The 11,099-nt window shown below is 47.9% G+C and overlaps 1 protein-coding gene across 4 annotated transcripts in view; it reads right to left on the bottom strand.

Annotated features, from left to right (window-relative positions):
• Zbtb10 (zinc finger and BTB domain containing 10) overlaps positions 1-9,373 on the bottom strand; it is a 34,706-nt gene extending 25,333 nt beyond the window's left edge. For 3 of the 4 annotated variants that reach the window (XM_087634793.1, XM_087634791.1, XM_087634792.1), the window contains exon 1: positions 7,883-9,373. In XM_087634793.1, coding sequence (XP_087490919.1) covers positions 7,883-8,827 — 945 coding nt within the window. In that variant the 5' untranslated portion in view covers positions 8,828-9,373. 4 annotated transcript variants of the gene reach the window in all.
• Between the last annotated feature and the right edge of the window lie 1,726 nt (positions 9,374-11,099).

Genomic DNA, 11,099 nt, shown 5'->3' on the forward strand with positions numbered 1-11,099 from the left:
CTAACACATTTAATAGTCGATTTAAAAAAAAAATGTAGACACAGCTCTCCTCTGTGTCTACCATCTCTTTTGTAGCGCCTTGTGTGATGATGGGATTCTTTTATGGCTCAAACACCAGCCCTAGAAATTCTACTTCTGCTGTTTCTTTTTCTTTCAGGCAAGGTTTCTAACTGGCCTGGAATCTACTATGTAGACCAACTCAAAGATTAGCCTACCTCTGCCTATATGGTAGAGGATTCAAGTCACACCACATCCACCATAAATTCTAATTCTTTTTGAGGTAGAGGAGCTGAATTTTAAGTGATTATAATCCTTGGTTTTACGTGTGTGAGTGTGTGTGTGTGTGTGTGTGTGTGTGTGTGTGTGTGTGCGTTTGTAGTCCTAGCTGTCCTGTAACTTGCTCTATAGATCAGGCTGGCCCCAAACTCCTTCCCCTGCCTATGACTCCCGAGTGCTGGGATTAAGGGCATGTGCTACCACCACCACCCTGCCTCACATATCCACATGTGCATTATGCATTATGCTAGTGTTTCTAAATAGGAACACATGCATTCGGTTTGGTTGAGGTAGGGTATCCTCCTGGCGATCGTCTGCTTGAAATAATGGCTAGTATTATAGTCATGTTCCACTGCACCTTACAACACAATCTTTTGCTTTTTAGCATTTATTCTTATCTTATGTTATGTGCTTTGGTGTTTTGCTTGCATGTACGGTATGTCTGTGTGAGGGTATTAGATACCCTGGAACTGGACAGAGTTATAGTTGCAAGCTGCCACATGGGTGCTGGGATTTGAACCCAGGTCCTCTAGAAGAGCAATCAGTGCTCCTAAGGACTGAACCATCTCTCTATCCCTACAAATGCAACCTTTATAGCATTAGTGATCCTTCAAGACCTGTTGAAAACCTAACTTTTTACCCTGCTCAGGAACGAAACAATCTCCCTCACAGTCTCCACTCACAGGCCCAGCACCACTCTCACTCTCGCTGCTGCTCCCCCATGGCAGTGCCAGAACACCCTCGGCTCCTTGGTCAAACCCAAGTTAGCGCTAATTATCACTACTTGGAGTCAATTCTACAAGTCTCTCACCCTCTACGAGCAGAACTCAGACTGAACTGAAGTGTCTTCACTGCTTTCAACACTCACACCTACCATGCCACTGTGACTATTCCTTGTGGGCAAGGATATCTTTCAGGTTTACTTTGTGCCTTGTACTGTACCTGTAGATATGTAATACATACTTCCAAAATACTTTAAACCACAAATGAAATAAACCAGCTTTTATGGATTAATTAAACAATTGTACTTTGATGGATCATAGCCTCATCTTTCATACTAACTTTCCTTCTTAGAAGATGCAATTTTTGGGCTGGAGAGATGGCTCAGCGGTTAAGAGCACCCGACTGCTCTTCCAGAGGTCATGAGTTCAATTCCCAGCAACCACATGGTGGCTCACAACCATCTGTAAAGAGATCTGATGCCCTCTTCTGGTGTATCTGAAGACAGCTACAGTATACTTATATATAATAAATAAATAAATCTTTAAAAAAAAAAAAAAAAGAAGATGCAATTTTAAGGGCAAAGGATGTACAAAGGTCATTTCCTTAGTATACACCAGCCCAGGGCTCAATTCCCCGTGCAGGATACACCTAATTCAGTTGTGCCGTTATGAGTCTATTAATCTCGGTATTCAGGAGGTAGAGAGAGGAGTCATCCTTGCTACACAGAATCTGAAATCCGCTTGGGATAGATACATGAGACCCTAAGACTTTTAGGACCTGAAAGATGTCTCAGTAGCTAAGACCACAGCTTGACCCCAGATCTCACTGTAGGAGGAGAACCAACTCGTGAAAGCTGTCTTCTGACCTCCATACACAGGCTGCATAGCACACATGCCATATAGCACACATGACCCCCGCACCCCATATGTAACCCCGCAACACATATGTACACACAGAACATAACAAAAGACTTTCAGGATTCTTTCTAAGTTGTTAAAAACTAGCCAACCAAGCAAGAGTAAACACCAACTAACCTTTGGGACTTCCTGTTTCCAAAGCAAGGGCTGATCTGCCTCACCTTTCTCTTCTCCACCTGACATCAACTTATTCCAACTAGTAATTTCAATCACATCACTGGGTTGAATTCATGTTTAATTTCTGGAAAGGCTAACTAAACTTACAATAATAATAATTTGGGTGCATGTTGTAGGTTTAGCAGACTGCAGAGAGTTTGACAGAATGAGTGATTTGGGCTCTGAGAATTTTACAATTGGGTAGAAAGTAGTCTGAACCAAGCTACAGTGGTAATCACTATAATTAAAGCAATTTTAAAATCTTTCTGGGCCAAATGGGCAAATTCTGAATGAGATAATTCTTGAAATTGACTCTAAGGATACTTAAAGCTATACAGATCTCCAGCACCAACCAAAAAGTTTAAGTGACTTACTTCTCTTACAAGGATCTTAGATTCCTCCCACGGTGGACATAGGTCAGTAGCACTTGACTAGCTAGCATACAGAGGCCTAGGATCAAAAATCCTCCCCCAAACAAGAAAGTTCTTCCCCAGGCATGGTGATATATGTCTGTAGTCCCAGCAATAGACGGACAGTTTAAAGTGTAGGTCCCAGACATGGCAGTCGAGCTACTTGAGAGTGTTTATCACATAAACCTGACAGCTAATGGTGCCTTGGAAGCTCACAACGTAAGACTGTAACATCCAACATCCACTAAGCTGCCCTCCAGCCACTATATTATATATTATACAGACACAGACACAGACACACACACACACACACCCCTTAAAATAATTAAAAGTTTGAGGTCATGAAAAACCATGCCTCAAAAACAACAAAACCCCAAAACCCCATAAGCAAAGCACCACTTCTCCTTGGGAGCAGTCCTTAACAACTAAGGTCTAATTAAAAAGACACACTCTGACTTCCAATTACTAGGGAACAGAGGTAGGAGATGACCAGAGGCTTAGGCTCCAACAAGCCTGGGAAACCTTGCAAAAACCTATCTCCAAAAAAGAAAATCAGGGTTAAAAGTACTTAAGTTTTGCTGTTTTGTTAGTCACCACCAAAACAAAAAAGAGCAGGAAGAGGAAGAGGAGGAGGAAAAGAAGGACTTTTATATAAAGCATAAGAAACAGGTCCCGGGCAAGGAACATGTCTGTAGTTCCAGCAACTCAGGAGACTGAACCAGGACCCTCACAAGTATTAAGGCCTACCAGAGCTTGCAGGTCAGTGTTCCAGACCAGCCTAGGCAATGCCTGACAAAATCCTGTCTTAAAAGGTGGGGAGAAAAGTCAGGTAGTGGTGGCATACAACCTTTAATTCCAGCATCAGGAGGCAGAGGAAGACCAGCCAGGGCTACAGAGAAACAATGCCTCTGTGTAAAAAGGGCATGGGGGCGGGGCACTAAAGACAGTAAAGCTCTCACCAGCTTGCAAAAGGCCTTAGCTTTTCAATTACAGTACCTGACTTCCCAAGGAAATGAGAAATAAAAGTAAACTTTAGTAATATACTAATAACAATGTTCTAATACCTGCTTGGACTCTCAAAACCCAGCACATGCCTTTAACCTGAGGAACTCCTGACAGATATAGAGGCAGGTAGATCTCTGGAAGTTCAAGGCCAGGAACATCGACAAAGTGAGTTTCAGACCAGACAGGGCTACATGAAGAGAACCTGCTTCAAACAAAACACTAACGAACAAAAAACAGCCATATTGCACAAGCTGGAAGTCCTATCACTTACAAGGTCCTTCTTCTGTTGGATACTAATCCAGGCTATAAAGCACAGTAAAAGTCTTTAAAAGTATCACAACAGAGACTGAAGAGACAGCTCGGCACTTGCTGCTCCTTCCCAGGGGTTGGCATTTCATCCTGACCACCCATATCATGTGATGGATTCACCAGCTCCAGGAACTAAGTTCCAGGCTGACCCCATGCCTCTGGCTTCCTCAGGCACCTGCAACTCAAGTGTACAGACCCACTATATACAACATACAAACCTACACATGATAAAAAGGGAAATTAAAAATTTATGACAGAACGAAAGGTCTTTTAATAGGAAAAGGAAGCTTCCAGGTGCAGAGTGATCACCTAGCATAAATGAGACCTTGGATTTGATCCTTACCTCTGTGGAAAAACTAAAATGAGAGCTGGATACATTGACAACACACCTTTAATCCCAGCATGCAGGAGGCAGATCTGAGGGCAGCCTGCTGTACAGAATTCCAGGACAGCCAGGGCTACATAGAGAAACCATTGGGGGTAGGGGAAAGGAAGGAAGGGAGGGAGGGAGGAAGGGAAGGGAAAAAAGTAATTAAGAAAGCACAGTGGTGTGCAGTGGTTCTTCATATAGACAGTCAGTCTGAGCCAAAGTGAGATCCCGTCTCAAAGAAAAAAGTGTGAGAGAAAAGGAGGGACTAAATCCTTTCTAGCCTACAGGGTCTCACTACATAGCCCTAGTTGGCTGGAACTGGTGTGAGCTCTATCTATATTGGAGCTCCTGCTGCCTTTGCAGCACTGGGATTAAGAGAAAGTGACACCGTGCCCAGGTCAAACTCAACTCTTGCCTTAGTTTTAGAACTCACATTTAGTATTATCTTAACACTTGTCTGAGAGAAAAACCTGAAGATGACCTTGAACTACAGATCTCATGGTCCCACTTCCCAGCACTGGGACTGCAGGCATAAGCTAAGTGTTTTATATGAATGAACACACACATGCCTCACATTTGTGCCTGCTGGATGTCCTGGCAACTGCAATTATGGACGACTGTGAGTTACCACAAGGTGATTGACCAAACCACACCTTCTGAAGAACAAGCCACTGAGCCATCTCTTCAGCTTCCACCTCATTTTTATTTTTTTTTCCACCTCATTTTTAAAGAGGACGCTAACACAGAACACTCTGAAATTGAATTACATTTATAGTGAGAAAAACTCAAAATGCCCAGGCTTATTTTATGGGTCTCAGTCTCGGAAAATATGAAAGGGAAAATAGTTGGCTCTTGATTCAAGAGCAGTACCATTACAAAGTGGCTTCAAAATTGATGACAAAGGCACTTTGAAGTCTACCCATGCTACACAAGATCCTGTTGTAATAAGATAAAAAATGTAAACGCTGACATTGATGAACGGGGTGTGGTGTGTGTGTCTGTGTGTGTGTGTGTGTGTGTGTGTGTGTGTGAGAGAGAGAGAGAGAGAAAGAGAAAGAGAGACAGAGGCAGAGACAGACACTGAGAGACACGAAGAGACAGAGGCACCAGGAAATAAACAAATCTTGGTGTGGGGAGTGACCTTAGCAGTGAGAGCACTTGTCTATCTAGTGTAAGGTCCCAGGTCAGCTACCCAAACCCAACACTACTTAACCCTTCAGCTGGTTGTGTTGGGCATGCCGGTAGTCCAAACATTTGAGAAACAGGTAAGAGGACCAAAGCCAACCAGTGCTACAAGACACTATCTTATTTTTTTTTTCCTAAGAGTAATCTATAATAAAATAAGCACGATAATAAATAATGGTTAGAGGATTAGGACCCAAGAACGTTCTTTCAGAATGTTACACTGCCTCCTAAAGGTAACCAAAGGCTACAAGGCTACAGCCACCACCACCACCATCCACCCCACCCACCAAATCCTGCTAGGAACCTGTCATTATTAACCAGGGAAAGAGATTTTTCAGGTGTTTCTTAGAAGAACAAGCTATTCCTCAAACTAAGGTTACTCACAAATGAAGAGAAACAGTGAGAAGTGGTAACACCTAAAATTCAATCAAGGAAACCAATACATAACCCCTTAAGGTTAGGGAGTTAACAGAGAAGTCTTAAAACAACGTGGGATGGCTCCTATATCATGTTAAAGACAATGTCATAAGGAATTAATTGGGAAGGGGTAGTTTGAGTCAAGTTTAGAAAAAGTTTTGCCCAGGACTGAACTCTGGAGACCCAGCCACATGCCTACAGGATACACACACACTAGGTGGACCATAAGGTTATCCAACTAATCCCCTCCCTGAGTTATGGATCACCAAGCAGCTCATTGTTAGTCCCACTCATGCCTACCTACAGGACAAAATATTCTAACTACTTAGATTTAAAAACTCCAACTTTTTAAAAGAAACTTTTCTAAACACTTACATAGCAATACTTGGGAAGTCAGCTTTCCATTTTCACAGGCCACAGCTTCTATCACCTTACTAAAGACTTTCAGGTATCTATCACTGACTCTTAATGACTGACATGCCTTAACCCTTTAATGACTGAAATGTCTCTTCTGTAAAAAGAGAACAAGTTACTTTCCAGAATAATGGAAACCAGTCTGATACACTGAAAACAAAACAAAAATGTCAGACCTATCACATTTCCAGAACAAATCCAAAGGTAGTGATGCAGAAAGCTGAGATCTGGCCCTGGGCTTGCTCAAATTCACTTTCTCCATTACAAAGCTCCTCATAGGCACTGGCCTTAGGTTGCCAACCAGGGTTTAAGGCAATTTACTAAATCTTTATACCTTAAATAAGTGACCTTCATAAGGTGTGGTAGCACACACCTTTAATCCCAGCACTCAGGAGGCCAAGACAGGCAGATCTGGGAGTTGGAGACCAGTCTGGTCTATATAGTTAAGAGTTTCAAAATAGCCAGAGATCCTGGAGAGGAGAGAAAGAAGGGAGGAACCTTCTTTCTAAGATTTAGGCAAATCTGTGCAAATAAAAATTTCAACCCAAACAAGCTCCATTTCCCTGCCTTCTGGGGGTTAAAGAAAAACCAAACAAACAAAATAACCCTGTGCTTTTAAAACTAAAGCCTCTGCTAAGCTGGGTTACTTGTGTGACTAGTAAACTATAGTTTAAGTGTGTTGAGCAGCAGGATCGCTCCCATAAACACCACAGTGAGGTACTAATACCTGAGTGTTGACTTTCTAAAATCAATGACTGGCCAGCAACATAAAAGAAAATTCCACCCACCACCACAGGCTGCCTGAGTCATAAAAAGGAGGACGACCAACATCTATTTGACTTGAAAAGGGCTATCAAAACAGTTAGGCTCCTGTCTTTGGAGTAGGAATGTTTAAAACTCATAGGTAGACTTGTTTTGTAACTAGGGACTGACGGTTTTCCAGTGAGCAGATTAAGCCCAAATCACTTCACATTAAACATTTCCAAAGCTAAGATTAACAGCCTTCATATAAGCTATTCACGACCATGTTTTTGAAAGAGATAATACAGAGATTCTCAGAAGAGAAATATAAATATAAGTAAATAGCTAAAATGAACAAAGATCTTACTAAAAAGAGCCTGCCTAAGGTTCAACAAGTTTAACGGGGATGAACACCGTAAAATTATTCAACTAACTTCCTGCACATTTGCATACGCCTCTCACATTTCACATTATCTCGGCCTGACATGAGTTTGAGTGGCTTGCCAGTAGCACCGAAGCTTAAGGAAACTGTCTAATCTATTCTTCAGACTACTTCTAGCACTTTAGTGTCCATGAAATCTCCGCTGACTTAAAAAAATTTTGACCGAAAGTCAATTTAAAGTTAAAATCTCCAACCTCTTCCAACCTCTCCCAACCTCTCTCGGATTCAATCAATCTCACAGGCAAACCCTAACTCCTGAGAAATAAACCCAGCGCTATCATTAGAAAAGTGTCGTTCCACCCCCCCTCCCCCAATACATCCACAACTTTGGAAAACTTTAGTTTCCAGGCTTTCCAAACCCCTACGCATAAGCTCCCCCGAACCTCTCTCGACCGGAACGACGCCTTCCCCGAAGGATCTTAATTTCTCCCCTTTCTTTGCTTTAGTTTTAGTCTCTCCCACTGATAAAACCTTTCCCAAAAGATCTGAGGAAAACCAAGAGCCGGATCTACGGTACCTGGGCGTTGGCTTCGTGGAGTTTGTGTTCGGTGGAGACGTGGTGCCTCAGGAGCAGGGTTTTCTTGTAGTTGCGGGTCCCTCGCGAAAGCTCATCATGCCCCACCTGGGGAAGGTCCACGCTGCCCACATCCTCGGGGGTCGTTTGGCACCAGCCGCAAAACATAAGGCCAGTATCATTGGAGTACCGCAGCCAAGGGAAGTCCTTGAGCCAAGAGGTCTGGAAGGAGCACTGGAGCTTCTGCATGAGGGACTTGGGCCTCGCGAGCGGGAAGTGCTGGACAGTCTCTCCTTCTCCAGCTCCCACACCGCTGCCCTCTGCTTCTTCCCCGCCTTCGCCTCCCGACCGCCTGCTGCTGCTGCAGCTGCCGCCTTCCGCCCCACTGCCATCGCCCGGGCTCGCCCCCTCCTCCTCGGTGCTGTAGCTCAGGGACGCCCCGTCCTGCATCAACTCCTTCCCCTCCAGCGCGTCCAGCTCCGGATCCACGGCCGCCAGCCCTCGCCCATTGAAATGCCTGAGGGGCCACGCCGAGGTCTCCGGGCGGCCGCGACTGCTGCCATTGTTGCCGAGACCCCCGCCGCCTCCCCCGCGGAAGGCCAGAGTCCGACGGTTCCTTTCCGCTAGCAGGGGGCCCCCCGCGCCGCCGCCCAGCAAGGCGGGGCCGCCCGTGTCCTGAGGGAGCAGCAACTCCTTGGCGTCCTCCGCGGCGGCCGCCCCGGCGGAGGCCTCCGAGTCTTGGGGCTCCAGGCCCTCCGATTCCATTTCCTCGTCGGCCCCGCGCCCATTGGGCTGCGGCGGCACGGGCGGCGCGGGGAGTCGCGGCTGAAACTGCGGAGGCCAAGAAGAGGCCTCCCCGCCAGCGTTATTGTTCGTGGGGCCGCCGCCGGTGACCAACCCGCCTCCTCGGAACGCCAGCGTCCTGCGGTTCATTTCACTGAACGACATGGCGCGCGCCGCCGTCGCCGCCGCCGCCCGGTGCCTCGGCTCGCGCCCGGGCTCGGGCCGCGTCCCGCGCGCTCGCCGCGGCTCCCCCAACGCCTCACCCCCGCCCCCGCCCCCGGCGCTGCGCCGCGCCGCTCTGCGCTGCGCTCCCGCCGGCACGGCCTTACCCTCCTGCCGGCTCGCGCTCGCTCCCAGGCCGCCGCACGCGTCTGCCGCCGCCGCTGTCCCAGCCGCGTCCTCTCCACCCCCGCCCCGCCGCGCTCCGGGCAGCGTCCCGCGCGGAGAGGTGGGCGGGCGGCGGAACCGGGGCGCGTGCGGCCTTCGAAGTTGAGGAGTGCGGGCGCCCCTCCGCTGCCCCGCTTCAGCGCTGCGCGCACACACCGGCCCGCCAACAGATCTCCGTCCTCGGGGAGTCGCGCCGCCGCCGCCGGCTGCCGAGGAGCGGACGCGAGAGGCGCGCTAAGCCGCCAGGCTCCGCCACATAGCGAGCCGACAATAAAGCCGGCGGAGCGTTTCCGTCCGACCAGGCCCTGGCGGAGGTCGAATGGCAAATGAACAACGGACCGTGCGCCCACAATGCACCGGGGTAGCAGTAACCGCTGGAGGGGGAGAGGGTGGGGGCCGGCCGGGGGAGGGGGCGGGCTGGGCCGGGCTGGGCTGGGCCGGGGGCGCCCGGGGACCGGGAAAGGGGCCGGCCGCTCGGGCCTGCGGGCGGGGGTGCGGCCACGGGAAGGAAGCGGGCGGGGCGCGGGGCCGGGGTCTCGGGGCGGGGCCGGCTCGGCCAGGACAAACAGCTGGCGAGTGTCAGGGGCCGCCTCGCCGCCGCGCGCCCGAGCGCACCGTGCCCGACTCTCGCCACGACTTCACCTGGGACTCGGGAGTAACTGCTGTGGGAGCGCGTCCCAGCCCTGTCATCTACCGGGGGGCGGGTGGCCGTGCCCGAGGAAGTGAACTTATTTTGTTCCTTGACAAAAGACTGGACCAGGCGGTGCCTCCCTCGCGAGGACACCTCCTTGGGCGCATTGTGTACGCCGGGCAGCACCTCTAGCCCAGGGCGACGATCGTTTCACAGAAAATGCACCGCCCCGAGTGTCTTATTGCTGTGATGAAATGGAAATTTAAATAAAAGGTCGAACACGTGCGTTCACTGGGAAGTATTGACATGGGTGTTACATCACCAGCAGCCAATCAGATAACTCCAGTCGTGTTTATACTTCTACAACCACCTTGTGAGTATTACAGTATGTCATAGCGTTATAAATATTAGGCAGGGTTTTCCCCACGAGCGGGGAGGAGTCAGCTGCTGCGGGCGCCGCGTGCGGCTGCGAAGAGAGTGCAGCTCCGAAGACAGGGTGAGCAGATGAGAATTAATTTTTAGGACTTTGAGAAAAGCTGTTGGCATCGCGTATGGAATTTGAGTGATCACATCGGTCAAAGCTGGTCAAAGCCTCCCGAAGTTATATTAGCCTAGGTTTGGTTTTGGGTTTTTGAGTTGTTTTTTTTTTTAATCTTCCCAGAAAGAGGCCTTGCCAATTAAGGACCCATAAACTTACCCTCCCCCCTTAATTATGCTCTATTTGGAAAACATTAGCGCATTTAGACTCATTAATTCACAAAGTGAGGTAGATTTATCTATTATTTATTGGGGGGCGATTTTTGAAACAGGGTCCAGGCCACCCTAGTCTACATCGTTAATTTAGGACAGCCAGGGATATACACTAGACCCTGCCTCAGTTTCAGGATTACTCAGAGTCCAGGAATTACTGGGATTACAGGTGTGTGCCACCAAGTTGTACAACTTCTTCAGTTTGAGCCTATTTCAGGCTTTTTTTTTTTAAACTTACTTTCTTAATTTTCTTTTTAAAAGACAGGGCCTCTCTATGTAGCCCTGTCTGTCCTGGAACCCACAGACCTGCCTGAAGCTTCCCTTTTGGGGTGGGCTGGGGAGAGCAGTGGTCTTTCATTTTTCAAGTTTTAAAATTAGGATGGAGGCTGTTCTTTGTGAGTTCCCAGAGCCTTTATGGTGGCTTACTACCTGGAACTGCAGCTACAGGGGATGTGCTCCGATACCAGACACCGGTGATGTACAGACATACTTGCAAGAAGACACCCAGGCACACAACTTTTTAAATTTAAAGCAACGTGTTATAAACTAATTCTCCAATGTGTTATAAATTAATATTTGCTAACACTTTTTCTAAAGACAGATTACCATGTCCTGGCTGGCCTTGAATTCGTTCTCCTCAGCCTCATTCTGTCACCACAACCAACTTAC

This window comes from Rattus norvegicus, chromosome 2 (genome assembly GCF_021556685.1).
Source record: "Rattus norvegicus strain SHRSP/BbbUtx chromosome 2, alternate assembly SHRSP_T2T, whole genome shotgun sequence".
Taxonomy (NCBI): Eukaryota; Metazoa; Chordata; class Mammalia; order Rodentia; family Muridae; genus Rattus; species Rattus norvegicus.